At 38.9% G+C, this 14,469-nt stretch overlaps 1 protein-coding gene across 9 annotated transcripts in view; it reads left to right on the top strand.

Annotated features, from left to right (window-relative positions):
• Positions 1 to 14,469, top strand: part of DOCK11 (dedicator of cytokinesis 11) — a 179,246-nt gene that overhangs the window by 102,297 nt on the left and 62,480 nt on the right. For 5 of the 9 annotated variants that reach the window (XM_057495232.1, XM_057495236.1, XM_057495237.1 and 2 more), the window contains 9 exons: positions 740 to 809; positions 890 to 1,015; positions 2,189 to 2,260; positions 3,178 to 3,324; positions 6,269 to 6,352; positions 7,193 to 7,304; positions 7,816 to 7,854; positions 9,495 to 9,673; positions 14,153 to 14,269. In XM_057495232.1, the coding sequence (XP_057351215.1) occupies positions 740 to 809; positions 890 to 1,015; positions 2,189 to 2,260; positions 3,178 to 3,324; positions 6,269 to 6,352; positions 7,193 to 7,304; positions 7,816 to 7,854; positions 9,495 to 9,673; positions 14,153 to 14,269 (946 nt within the window). The remainder of the gene's footprint in view (positions 1 to 739; positions 810 to 889; positions 1,016 to 2,188; positions 2,261 to 3,177; positions 3,325 to 6,268; positions 6,353 to 7,192; positions 7,305 to 7,815; positions 7,855 to 9,494; positions 9,674 to 14,152; positions 14,270 to 14,469) is intronic. The other 4 variants (XM_057495238.1, XM_057495235.1, XM_057495234.1 and 1 more) reach the window with 1 other exon arrangement.

Raw genomic sequence — 14,469 nt, 5'->3', positions numbered from 1 at the left:
TTTTGTTTCTTTTTGCATTTCTTCATTTGAAATATAAATCTATCTTCCAAACGAGAAACCCAAACATCAGAAATCCAATATCAGTTTTTTCTGACTTGGTGCTTCTCAGACTGGGGCACTTCTGTATCCCCAGGGTTAGGTGGTACCAGAAGCCGTAGGATAAACTTAGTGTGTTCTCTTTGACCAGGGGTTGTAAAACGTTGCTGCGTGTTTGAATCACCCTGCAGAGCCTTCAGAAATGTCCATGCCCAGACCATTCTTCTTACCACCTAAGCCAGAATCTCTGAGGACAGAACTCAGTGCTAGTATTTTTCTTTTAAGTTTTCTGGGTGATTCCATAATGCAGCAGCGTTTGAGAACCATTGCCCTAGACCCGTGTTGTCCACTAGAAGTTTTTTCAGTCATTCGCGCTCTTTAACTACATGGTTGCTATGACCATACTTGACATGTACACAGAGATTCAGAGAGGAGATGAACCATCCCGGTTGCTAAATGAAGATATGCTGTCTTTTGTACCAAGGAATGTTTCACAAGGCCCTGTGCATGTTAGACGCCGAGATCTTTGTTAGACCCAGCGTCTAACATTACGTCTTTTGCCGTCACCTCCACCTCACTCTTAATTATTCAGGCAGTGTTAGGTATTTCTAGAGCTAGACATGATGGTCGTATCTAACAACCAAATTATGGTAATTAACTGTTAGCCTGACACAGTTGTTAACTTTTGTGAATGTTGTTACAGGGTTCTCTTACATATTGTCTCTAAGTGCCACGAAGAAGGCTTGGATAGTTATTTAAGATCCTTCATAAAGGTTTGTGGAGTAAGTGTGTTCTTTCTGAGCACTTTATTTTATATGAGAATTTTGTCTTAATGTTTCATTTTCCTTTGTAGTATAGCTTCCGACCTGAGAAACCGAGTGCCCCTCAGGCCCAGCTGATACATGAAACTCTGGCTACTACGATGATAGCAATATTGAAACAGTCTGCAGACTTTTTAGCAATAAACAAACTACTAAAGGTAAGGAAATAGGGCACGACAGGGAACCAAAGCAGCCAGGGACACGCACCAGCCAGATACTGGAACCCATTCGGTTCACTCTTTAATCATTTTCTCATGTGACGCCCCTTCCCTCACCAGTTTGCCCGTGTGTCCTTTTCCCTCACATTCTCCACAGAACCTTCTTCATTCTCTTCACACACCCGCCCCTACCTACTCCTTGCCCTCAGTCGAATGTGTAATAAAAAGAAACGGGTAAAAGAAAGTTAGATCTCGGTTAGAATCCTGTAACTAATAGTTTCGTTACATGGAGCCTGGCAGCCCTGAGCGTCCGATTCCTTATTTCCAAAATGTAAGCAAAGCCTTTAACACATTATTTCTGGCATATCGTAGGCACTCAGATGGTGGTTCTTACTGTCACTGTTACTATTTCTACTAATGGTAGAATTTCAGTTTCAGGTATCTTAGGATATATCTGCTTGAGCCTTCTCTACTCTTCAGACTACATTTACACAAATAACTATGGTCCTCCGGCCGGCCCCCGTGTTGTACCAAGGGCAGGTTTGGGTCCCCCACTGAGGGCAGGCAGTAATGAGATTCATTGTCTGCAGAGAATTTACAAGCAATAATAAATTAAAAGTTGGTTTACTCTTATCACAATGTATAGGCAAACCAGAACAATGGCAGTGATAAATGCCCTTCGCTACCGAGGCAGATGCTCAGCACATGCCCTTAGTACATCACCAGTTGGCCCTGAGCTACAGTATTACCTTTTTGCCCACACAATTGGCCAAGGTATTCTGCAGGACTTTGACAGTGCATTGCAGTCACTTTAAAATGGGTGAAATAGGTGAAAGGGATAGAGGCAAAAAATCCAATTGTAAAATAAATTAGTCATGGGGATGAAAGTACAGCATAGGGAATATAGTCACTAATGCACTGTAATAGCTTTGTGTGTTGACATATGGCAAGTACACTTACCACAGCGAGCATTTAATAATGTATATAATTGTTGAATCACCATGTTACATGCCTGAAACCAGTGTAATATTGTGTACCAACTGTACTTCAATTAAAAATAAATAAAATATTATTCAAGGTCAGAGAGAGGAGCCAAATGGATTTGACAAATTTTGTTAAGCTTCAAGGACTTGGGTAAGTATGAAAAACTGATTTTCTTTCTTTATTTTTTAGTACTCATGGTTTTTCTTTGAAATTATTGTGAAGTCTATGGCCACATACTTGTTGGAAGAGAATAAAATTAAGGTAAGTAGGATCAAGAATGATATTTAATGTAGACGAAGAAGGCTAATCTTACTCACAGGTAGCCATGACATGCAGGTCCTCTTGTGTTGAAGGGCTCTTAACCCTTAGCTTCTTCAATTTTGCTTAAAATGAGACAACAACAGTGGATATATTGTATAAATATATCCTGAGGTCTGACAGTTCCTGTGTTTTCAAAGTCTCATTTTCTGAGACTTCCATATAGACCCTTTCCTATTAATTATTTTCCATGTAAAATGCATTCTGTTTGAAGCTTTTCCTTTGTCTTGTAGTTTAAAAATGTCTGTGTTGAAAGCACTCATTTGGAGGAAGAGTAGGTACCAAATGAGAAACAGCCTTTCTCTCAGAAAGGTCCAAGGCGTGTATAAAGTTAAAAACACTTGATTTACACACTAGTTATGTTTCTGGAACGTGGTGTACACATTTAGTTGCATTTTAAAACTCTTTTAGAGAAGTACAACGAAAGTTTCTTAGTTACGGGAAGTGTACCACTAAGACGTGTGAAGTAAAAAATATTCACCTCCTATTTGTCAGAACTTTCACAAGAATGGGTTCACTGAAATTGAGATGCGTGGCTATGTGTCTGCTTTGTGTCTCAGAAAAAAAAAAAAGTGGAATGAAAAACTGGGATGTGTCCGCATCTCAGGAACATGATTCTAGAGTTGTGTCAGAGTGACCTATTCTCATTGATGGTTCCAGTCAGTTATATTACTAGAGGCCCCGATAGTTCCTGCAAGTGATCTAACATATACATTGAATTGGCGGTGTTATTTTTAAGTTGGGAGAAAAATTATACTGCAGTTAGAAAACACATTCATATATAGAATGTGTTTAAAAATAAAAATGGTAAATGATTTAGACCTTCTGCAACTCTTTTTTCTCTGCCTGTTTAATTTAAGCTTCCCAGAGGCCAGAGATTTCCTGAGGCGTATCATCATGTCTTACATTCATTGCTCCTTGCAATAATTCCCCATGTGACTATTCGCTATGCGGAGATCCCTGATGAGTCTAGAAATGTCAATTATAGTTTGGCCAGCTTCCTAAAGGTGAGTTAAAGACATGGTAAGGAATTATTCTTCACAAATACGATCTTTAAAACCAAAGAAAATAATTACCTACCTTCCAGAGGCTTGGCTAGGTCTTTATAAGGCTACTGGAGAAGCTTTTGACTAAATTGCAATTAAGTGAAAGAGTCAAATTTGGATCTCTTTCCCCACTACCCCTACCGTCAAAATGGCTAATTAAACCAGAGGTCCCGCACAGGTGGCTTAATCAGAAGGCCTGTTTTGCTAGTGTTACATAGCGTTTTTCAGACAGATGGGACACGCACTTTCTAGACTGCCACGATCCCCACCACTCTGTGGTGTCCCCCTGACTCTCTCTATGCATTTAAATGGCTTCTCTGACCCCTGTTGGCCTTTGAGTTGGCACCTCTTAAACTAAAGCAACCTATTACTGGCTGATGTCAGTGCAGTCTACATGTTGCTGATACGTCAGGAGGAAAATTGGTAATTTTGGTAAGTGAGATCATTCTGTTTGAGAGCTACCAGAAACTCCTACATTTGTGGAAGATAGCACAAATATTGCTGTTACATTTTGTTATTGTCAGTATGTAAGGGGCAGTGCTAGAATGCAGCTGTTCTATAAAGCGGTGGTAACATTTGATTGGCTGCAGAGAGGGTGCATGGGTTTGTAATGTGCTTAGTTTTTACACGCTTCTTTCCACTCTCTCCTCCCAGCTCTTCACACCATGTCTCAACCTTATGTTAACAGCCTCATGGTCAGTAATCCATCCAAGCAGCTTTACTGTCTAACATAACTTTGTTTTCTATTAAGAATTTACAAGTAGGTTTCAGATCTCCAGACTGTGATTTTCTGATATAAGACCTCCCTTGGCCAAAATTAAAATGAAGTTTTAACACTATTACATAAACTTTTTGTGTATCAGAAACCATACACTTTTTAAGGTAAACTTAAGGATTGAGATTCTTTGAAATGTAAAATCTCAGTTTCTGCCATGGAGTTTAAACTTGAAGTTGGCTATGTAAAGGGAGTAGAACATAGTTGATTTAATAGCACATTTATTTAATTCAGGTCAACACACATTTGCCTGTCTTCTCTGTGAGGAAGATCTCAAAGATGTGAGAGGCTGTCCCTGTAATCACAAATAAGCACATATATAAGATAAAATGTGATAACTGTTATGTACTGAAAGTACAAAGTGCCATAGGAAAGCAAGAGAATGAGGGATTAGGACTGGGGAATGTGAACAGAGACTAGAAGAACAGTTCCCCAAGACAAGAGTTTTGAGAGTGTTCCAGGTAGAGGATCCACGGGCAAAGATGGGATACATGCACTCAGGAATTGTTTAGGGATGAGCAAGAAATTCATCTGCAGAGTTTAGGATGTGTGGAAGGTAGAGCTGGAAAGGCCATCTGGTGCCAGATGACGGAAGGCTTTGAATGTCAGGCTAAGAAATGCAGATTTTGATCTTGCATGCAGTGGAGAATGGGCAGAGATTTTCGAGGATAATTTTATTGCTGGCATGATGGAAAAATATATGAGGAAAAGACCAGGGCCTGGGCAACCAGTTAGGAGGCCAGTCCCCTCGCCCCACCCCCCGACCACCTCACCCCGACCCCACTGATGAGCCTGGCTGAGTCCGTTCATCTCTTAGGCTCCCCTCCTCCCTAAGACCTTCCCATGCGGTGTTGATCACCCTTTCTGTTCTTTATCTTAGTCATTTACATAGTTCTATGGTAGTTCTTATTGTACTGTATATTTTAACTATTTTTTTTGTCTCTGTCACTGGACAAGAATAAAGAACATGCCTTATTCGTCTTTGTGTTTCTCTAGAACATAACGCATTGTCTGAAACACAGAAGTGAGATACAAAGAGCTGGTTCATCAGATACTGAGTTCTTTCAATTTCATAGGAATAGTCTAGGTACTATGAGAACATAAAGAAAAAGAGTTCTTAGTGTCCTATCTAGGTGAAAACACAGGAAAATAATAAGTAAAATACAAGCTAGTATGGAATAATGTGTTTAAAGGGACCTGTGGACCAAGGTGGTTGAGGACGATGGGACTTCATCAGGACATTGCAGAATGTGCAGGATTAGGTACACGTGAGAATTGCTGGTTAGGCCTGGCATGAGCAGAGACTCAGAGGTGGTAACGCACCGTGCATCTTGAGGGGCTGATAAGTAGATGAGCTGTATTGGGAAATAAAACTGGTAATGTAGGTTGGGACAAGACCATGAATGTCCTTGAATGCCAAGCTAAGGAATATTAGAGGCAACATCGAACTATTGAAGCTTTTGGAGGGAAGGTAATTATGACTAGGGCTAGGACTTAGAGATGAATCTGGAAGCAGATGGATGGAAAGATTAGAGAGGCCTGAAGACTGGTTAGGAGGCTAACTGCAGCTGTTCAGTTGCAGGGTAATGAGAACCTTAACCAGGAGAATGACAGCAGGCAAATACAAACAACTGTTAGGGCCGTCAGGGATGAAGAATATTTTAATCGGCCAAGACTTAATCAGGACACAAAGAAACCTTCCCTTTGCATCTGAAATGTTTACATAAGCAAATAATACTTTGAATAGCTAAGTGACTCACTCTACACTTCATTTTGAGCTCTGAGAGTTGACTGAGATGCAGCGTAGCTAAATAGGTTACATGTATGTGTATATATGTTTATGGGTGCTTATACATACATATATGTATATAGATACATGCATATATTTGTGTATATATGCACAAAATTTTGAGAATTATAGTTGAGTCCCAATTCCAACGAGTCACTTGTGCTTTATCTCCTTTAAGGCCACCCAGGCTCTGAAAGCTATTATTCTATTACCTGTACAAGCGAGAATGTCATTCCCTTAATATTGGAGCATATTTAAAAACTTAGAAATTTAAAAAACTTACACTCGACAAACTTGTAGAATTATATAACTAACTGTTCATTTTGATTTGGCTTCTATAGCGGTGTTTCACGCTAATGGATAGAGGATTTGTTTTCAATTTGATAAATGACTATATATCTGGATTCAGCCCCAAAGATCCTAAGGTAAGTTGAAAAGACATAATGGTAGTGGATGCCAGACATCAGCACCTGAGATCAAGAGTGACGTTTTTTTCTCCTCTGGAGGATTTGCAATTGCTGTTTCATTTAGGTACTTTGAGTATAGCTGTACCTCAAAGCAGGGAATATCAGGTAGTGTTTTGGGGTCCGCAGGACCACCCACATATTCAGTGGTTCACTAAAAAAACTCAGGACTCAACATTTACTTGTACTCATGGCTAAGATTCATTATAGTGACACAGCAAGTATGCTCAGCTGAATCAGTAAGGGGAAAAGACGTCAAGTGGAGGCCTTAGCAACCTGTGTGCAGGCTCCCTGAGCACCCACTTGCCCTCCCGCAAAGGGTCACACAGAGCACATCCTGTCTCCAGCATTCAAAACGCATCCACATTGGTGCAATATTTCTGTTCAGGGGAGCCCATTTGAGACTCAAGAGTTTAGGGATTTTACTGAGGGCTGGTCATGTATGGGAGGCTGGTTAAAATTCCAGCCTGTCAGAAAGGAAAGCAGGTGTTCACCATAAGTCACATTGTTTGTTTGTGCAAATAGTTGGAGCAGACTGGCGCAGAAGGCACAACCTTATCGTGTAGGGAACATTTCAAAATTCAGTTTCCCAAATGCCAGCCAATGACCAATCTTGCAAGCAGGCCTTTTTAGGGAGAGCAATCTTGGGTTTGCTGTTAACTCTTTCCTCTGTGGGTCACATCTCAAGGTATGCTTAAAATACCAAACACTTCTGTTTTGAAAATTAATGCACCGTATTTAATTATTAAAATAGTAAACGCCTACTGAGTTTGAGTTCATGTATAATTTCTTGCCATTTAGGTTCTGGCTGAATACAAGTTCGAATTTCTGCAAACAATCTGCAATCATGAGCATTACATTCCTCTGAATTTGCCAATGGCATTTGCAAAACCTAAACTTCAGCGAGTTCAAGGTAGGTATTTGCATTTTCCATCATTTGGAATTGTTTTTCTTTTTTTTTTTTTCTTTTTTGTGCTAGAGTTAGTGTAGTGTAAGGTTTTCTAGTCAAACCAGTCGATTTAAAGGTAACCCCAGAATTGTTACTATCTGAAGATAGGTTCATTAATGGTATTCTACATTTCCTTCATCATGTCAGGGGTAGTATTCATAGTATGAAGAAATTGGGTGTGTTCCATAGACTGTTGATTAAACACAGATGTCTGCAGATACTAGTGAAGTTGCTCTCTGTAGTATGTTTGGACTCTTATGTGGGACTGAATTAAGAAAAAAACATGTAAGTGCATTTCTGAAAGCATCAAGAGGGGAGTATAAAGTCAGAGTAAAACAGTAATATGTATGTATTACGTTTATGAAATGCCTTCAGTTATGTCCATTGCTAGTTTTAATGAATGCTTTGTTGTGTAGCACTATTCTTATGTTACTGTGTTTTTTATTTGTCCCTTTTCTTTTCATATATTAATTAGATTTTTTTTCATTTGCGGTGGACCGTTTGACTTCAGTAGGTAGGTTTAACTCGGTTCACTCTAGTCTGCTGTCTTTAAAAACCATTGACTTAATGAATGGCTAAGATGGATGGGGGCTTCATTTGCTTTTCAAATTCTTCCTAGCCAAAATGAGGCTCTAGTTAATGTACCCAGAAAGCCTAGGAGGCGGTTTATTTGTTCACTTTTAAAGTAAGCTTGAGCGTTGATTTCTAGAGGAATCCACTTTAAAACACCATCCTCAGAAAACAAGCTTCTGCTCAAGCCGGCACGGGGACTGGCGGGTATCTGTTCTTTAAGCGTGTGTGTCATCTCTCCCAGGCTTGCCTCCCTTCTCTTTGACCCTGTTCAGTGACTGCTTGGCCACTGTTTTGAAGGTGTGGATGAAACTACCTGATCGGATTTATTCAAATCACTGAAGTGAAAAACTTAACACTATTGCAAAATCTACCCCAATGAGGCCACCTGGGTCCTTGTGCATAGAAAGTGCTGGAACTCACAGAAGAGCATGACCAAAGTCAGGAAGAAAATCAGCTGCCTCAGTCTCTAGGGGAGTAGCTGCTGAGCAGTGGTTTTAGTGATCGAATTATAGCCCATGAAAATGGAGGACAAATATTAAAAAAAAAAAAACAAGCACCCTCATTCATCCATCCTCTGAATAGATTCTGAGCAAGTATAGTTGAAATCCTCGGCCCAATATTTTTTGATAGCTATGAGGAAGTCAGGGAAAAGAAAGAGTGAGCAGATCATCAGGACTGAAGATTAAATCTGATTGTTTATAGCATTTATTATGTCCTAACTGGATACACAGCATTATAGTAAGTGCCAAAGAGGCCAAAAAAGAAATAGAAAACATATCCTTCAGCTTTATGGCCCAAGTAAATCAAAGGACACGGGGGAGAAAATGTAGTAGAAGTGTACCGTAGAGATTACTAAACTTGGTCACAATCCCTTCCGAGTCGTTAGAAGGCAATTCCCAACCAGGGTATTATCAGCTGGGATTTAAAAGGGACTAAGCATCTAAAAGGGAGTGAAAGATACCATTTGAAGTGGTGATTTTATGAAGTAAAAGATTTGTATTTGCTTGATGATGAACTGGAGTGAGATGAGGCTACTTTTCTTATTGTTCTTGTATCCCATTGCATTTGGGATGCAACACTATGTAACATTTACAAATGGTCAACAGTTAATACTGTTAGAGTGACTCTGTTGTCTAGTTTCTCTTCCTGTTCTTATTATACAAGTATAAACATACAGGTAAACTAACTTGTATAGACTTACTCCAATTTGTAGTTGTAGCAGTCTCTTCAAATACAAAGAAATGTGTTAAGGCATTGTCAAATGTAGTGTTCTTTCATTCTGCGTTCTATCCTGAGATTCCTAAGAGTTAAAAAGAATTTAGGGGAAAAAAGAACCTTAGGGACTGTCTTACCAATCGAAATTTTCATTAAGGGTATCATCTAGCCCTATTTAGGACTGCTTCTGTCTTGTAAAATTTTGCATGCTCATTCTGTGTGATAACATAATTTGTTCAGATTCAGTAATAATAAAATTACAGCTCTGGCTAGCATGATGACATATTGCTAAATAATATAGTATTTTAATGCTACTGTAATTTTTAATACTTTTCTAAACGGGCTTTAAATTTCATTGTACTGCAGATTCAAATCTTGAGTACAGTTTATCAGATGAGTATTGCAAACACCACTTCTTGGTTGGTCTACTTCTGAGGGAAACCTCCATTGCTCTTCAAGACAATTACGAGATCAGATATACAGCTATCTCTGTCATAAAGAATCTGTTGATAAAGCATGCGTTTGATACTAGATATCAGCACAAGGTAAGAATGTCCACGTAATCATCAATATCACAGTAAATTTCTGCTAAGATTCTACCTTAAAGACAAAAGTTTTCAGTAAAGAACATAATGTGAGCATTGATGAGCTTAGTTTTGCAAATTAGGTTTTAAAAATACTGTTCGGTTAACTATTGAAGAAGAAAACACTGGTTCCTCCAATCATGTTTAAAGAACGATATAACTGCTTCATGGTTTGTTACATAAACGAATTATGATTTTTAAAAACATTATGGTTGTAGCCATGTGTATTCTTTTAAATACATACCTTAATATATGTGCTCAAATGTACATCCCTAAACAAATATATTGTTGATTATTAAGTGATTAATAATAAGACATGTTAAGCATCTCATATACATAAAATACGTTATACAGAGTTTTTCTCACTGAGGAAATGTGGGCGTGGCTATAAACCTTACATACACACGGTCTCTGTGTGCGGCCATAGCTGTGGTTGCTATATGCCGCACCTTCAACATACATGCTCAGATCTTACTAACATTAAACCCTGGGCGCTTAAAAAGTAGACTGCAAAGTGTATGGATTTAGAATAGCCTAGTGTACTTACTTACCTGCTACAAATAGCTGAAGGTAACCTGTTGATTCACAGTTAATGATCTGTCCCTTTGATTTTACATTCAGATACAAATGAAACCACACTTATTACTGTAATCACTTTGGAAAGATGTGTTGGAGATGGATTTTATTCCTTTTCCGTCGTTTTCCCAATTTGTCCTGACTAAACAGAAAATGCCTGCCAGCTACATTCAGTCATATTTCTTTAATTACAAAGATTTTTTTATGTACAAATTTTGCTAGTCTTCTTCATGGGATTCTCTCCAAAAGTAAATTTAAACTCTTAACTTTAAGAAGTTGCTCATGACTTACTTGAGTTTGCAATGCCTTTGTCTATTATTCCCACACAGTGTAGTATGCTCTGTTACATGTCATTTTCTCTTTTGTGATGTGGATATTAACACACGGTAGCTGGTATCATATATCTAGATGAAAAGAAGTCCTCAAAGTTAACCCATCCAACCAAGCTTCATCAAGCCTTTAAAAATGCCCGTTACTGCTGGGTTCTGGCTAACTGCTGCTAATGCCTAGTAGTAGGAAAAGGGTCCTGTGCCACGTGGAAGAAGTATCTTTAGCTGTGATTTCAGAGGATTCATGGGAGAAGTACAAAATGAACTTCCCCTCCCTGAAGCACAAAGTTGTACATTTTAGCCCCTACCTTTTCAGATGAAGTGGAGGAAGATGGGAGTTCACTAGTGTCTTACCTAGAAGTTGAATCCTTTTACATCACATGTTTGAATGTTACTTACTTTTTAAAATTCTGAGAGCAGTGTATGTACACATACACACATGCATGCAGCTATTAATATGTAAATAAGTTACACATTATGTCTGTTTCAGTGTTTGAGGTTTTAGACTACGGGGAAGATTGCAATACCAAGCTTGTTATTCTTTCAGTGACTTCTCAAGCCCTTTCATCTTTGTTCAAAAGCTTCAGACAGGTATTAAAATGAGTACAGGAGTCTCTCCGATAGAATTTTGCTTCTTGGGCCTGATTAACCAAAGCTTCAGTTCCTTTCTCTGTTTGGTTCAAAGAGTTCACAGGTGGCCTGAGCAACAGGTCATCTGTCAGATACATTCAAGTAACACGTTTATCATTAACGATGATGCCAAGGGGATGGTAAAGGGGGGAGCTTAAAGCCCCCATACTGTCCACTGGTTTCCAAAAGTGACCCCAAAGAAATAAACAGTCAAGAAAAGAAATGCTTCCTGTCGAAAGGCTGCTTTGAGACTAGATTCCCCACCCACCACCACCACCACCACTAATCCTCAGCCCCTCTTCTAATGAAATGGTGGAGAGGTCACCAGTCCCTATTATGAGCTACTTGTAAACTGCTTTGGTAGATGTCCTAACTTGTTATAATTACCATGAGACATCTTTCCTACTCAGAACAAGAGTATGTACGTTCTAACATCTGTCCTGGGGTCTCTATTAGTTCCTGTACCCCTGGCAAATGATGTTGACACCTAAGAGAATTGCAGTTTCTTCTTGGGTTGTTGGCAAATCTTTTTTACCTTTTTAATTTTTTTCCCAAAAGTAATCCATATACCCAGTGGGAGGAAAAAAGTGTATCAGAATGCCTCTTTTCCCATTCCTTAACCTCCATGGCCCAATTCACTCTCCAGAAGCAGCTGTTACCAGTTTTTATAGACTTCTGTTTCAGGCATGCATAACCCTATATGTAATATATATATATATATATTTGTGTGTGTGTGTGTGTGTGTATATATATATATATATATATATATATATATATATATAATAGAAACCCTTATGCAGACTTCTTTTTTCATTTCATAATACATCCTGAAATTAGATATTACATTATAAAAAAAATCTGCTTAGTGTCCCATCATATGGATGTACCTTATTTTATCTAACCTGTCTTCTTTTCATAGGCTCTTAGGTTGTTTTCTGTCTTTTTCGAGGCAAAACTTTTCTTTTGCACTGACTGTATGTCTTCCTGTGTTCCTGTGTGTCACCTATAGTACCTCATTCCCTAGTGATCACTCACTATTGGAACTAAAATGGACTCCCATCTAGAAACAATAACACTAATAATAGCCGTGAAACTCACTATATGTCATATATATATATATATATATATATATATATATATATATATATATATATATATATATATATATATACACTGTATTAAATACATCACATGAATTAATGTCATTTGTATTATCCCCATTTTACCGAAGAGAAAACCATGATTTGACTTGGTCACCATCAAGGAACTAGTAATGGGAGAGCTGGAATTCACGTGGGTCTGAAGTCTAAAATTGGTGCCCTTAACCACTAGCCTGTACTGCCTCTCAAATATTAAGTGGGACACTGCAAAACTAGAGAACATCATAAAGAGCAATCATGTGGTGAAAAATCCTGAAACAGCCATGGGAACAATACAGGAAAGTAATAAGGGCTACTCTTTAGCCTTGTGAAGAGTGAATTAAGACAATTCATGGTAACTGCCTCCAGATCTGAAAGGTTGCCACGTAAAAGCGAAAGACGTACTCTTTGTAGTTCCAAAGGGCAGAGCTTCACCTAGCAGGAAGAACTACAGGGTGGAAAGCAGCTGACCAGCCTTCCTAACAGAACCTGTGAAAACGCTGGAGAGCTTAAGTAGTTTAAAAACAAACCATTTGTGCTGACGGACAGTGACTGTAATGGGGTTTGTGGGGGGGACTTGGTGAAGGGGGGAGCCTAGTAAACATAATGTTCCTCATGTAATTGTAGATTGATGATACCGAAAAAAAAATGAGCAGAGAGAAAAACAAAACAAAACAAACCATTTGTCAGGGATGCAGGTAAGGGCCACTCTTGCCTTGGGCAGGAAGTTGGACTAGATCAGTCGTGCTCAAACCTCTGTGCACATTAGCATCATCTGGTACAGACTCCGAGGACCCAGCTCAGATCTACTGAACCAGCATCTCCTAGCAAAAGAGACTATTACTGGCAGGGTGATATGTTAGAAGTAAGTGTGTTAAGGGCTCCTGAAATTCACAAAAAAGTACAAATGGCCAATCAACAGACGGAAGAATTGTTCAACATCAAGAGCAAATGCAAACTAAAGCAACAAGGAGATACTTTTGATCTTCTGTATTCTATAGATTGACCACTGTGCCCTGGGGGCCTTAGATAGTCTAAGTCTCCAGACAGACCTTCCAGAGTCCTGAAACATGGAGGGCAACTCTTGTGCCATCACAGCCACTGTTTTTGCTGCCTTCAGTGTATGTACCTATCTGATGAGGAATGTCCATAGCTGAGTAAAGCAATAAGTAAATTTGTGTAAGAGGTAGTGCATTCAGACCAGTGGCCAGCTTTATTCACAAATACACTGATCTGCCAAGTCTTACATTTGATGTAGGGGCTGAAGATCACATTCTCTTAAGTGCCTTAATCAAAACAAAGTATTTCTTGAATGACTATAGAAACTCATCATTTTTTCACTTCTTCCATTTATTCATTCCTTCAGCTAATGTATATCGACCATCTGTCATCCATGCATGCACGGGGGTGTGTGTGTGTGTGTGTGTGTGAAGCAGTGAGTAAGTGCTAACGAAACTCACTGGAGTTAAGGAGTGGGACTAATACTATCTGCTTTATAGGTCAACTGCTGTTAAAAATAGACTTTTGCCTTTTACTTGATGTGGTTATGTTTGAGGGATGGGATTTGACCCTGTATCATGTATAAATAATCCAAATACCAAGAAAGCTCTGTGGTAGTTTTGAGACTGTAAGTGCAAATAGACACACACTTCTCTAATTTGCTGTGGATAATCACTGACTTTGAATCTTTAAAGTGATAGATGGACCCAGCTTTATTTGTAAAATATACAAATTATAGACCTTTTAAGCTTTTGATCATTTTTCAGAACCAGCAAGCCAAAATAGCACAATTGTACCTCCCATTTGTTGGACTGCTTTTGGAAAATATACAGCGCTTGGCAGGTCGAGATACCTTGTATTCCTGTGCAGCCATGCCTAATTCTGTAAGTAGTAATGTGTTTCTATTGGTGTTTTACCCTGTTTTCTCAACTCTGTTTGGAATTGGGGTCAAGTGGCTGTATGGTCTCAATCTTAATAGTTCATTTCCTACTCCAAATGTACACTTTCACTTTTTCCAAGAGCAGCACTTGTCAAACTTTGATGCGCATTTATGTGAATCACCTGGGGAATTTATTAAAACAGA

Source organism: Manis pentadactyla, chromosome X, assembly GCF_030020395.1.
Source record: "Manis pentadactyla isolate mManPen7 chromosome X, mManPen7.hap1, whole genome shotgun sequence".
Lineage (NCBI taxonomy): Eukaryota > Metazoa > Chordata > Mammalia > Pholidota > Manidae > Manis > Manis pentadactyla.
The sequence above is the reverse complement of the archived record's forward strand: the minus strand, read 5'-3'. Positions and strand labels throughout refer to the sequence as shown.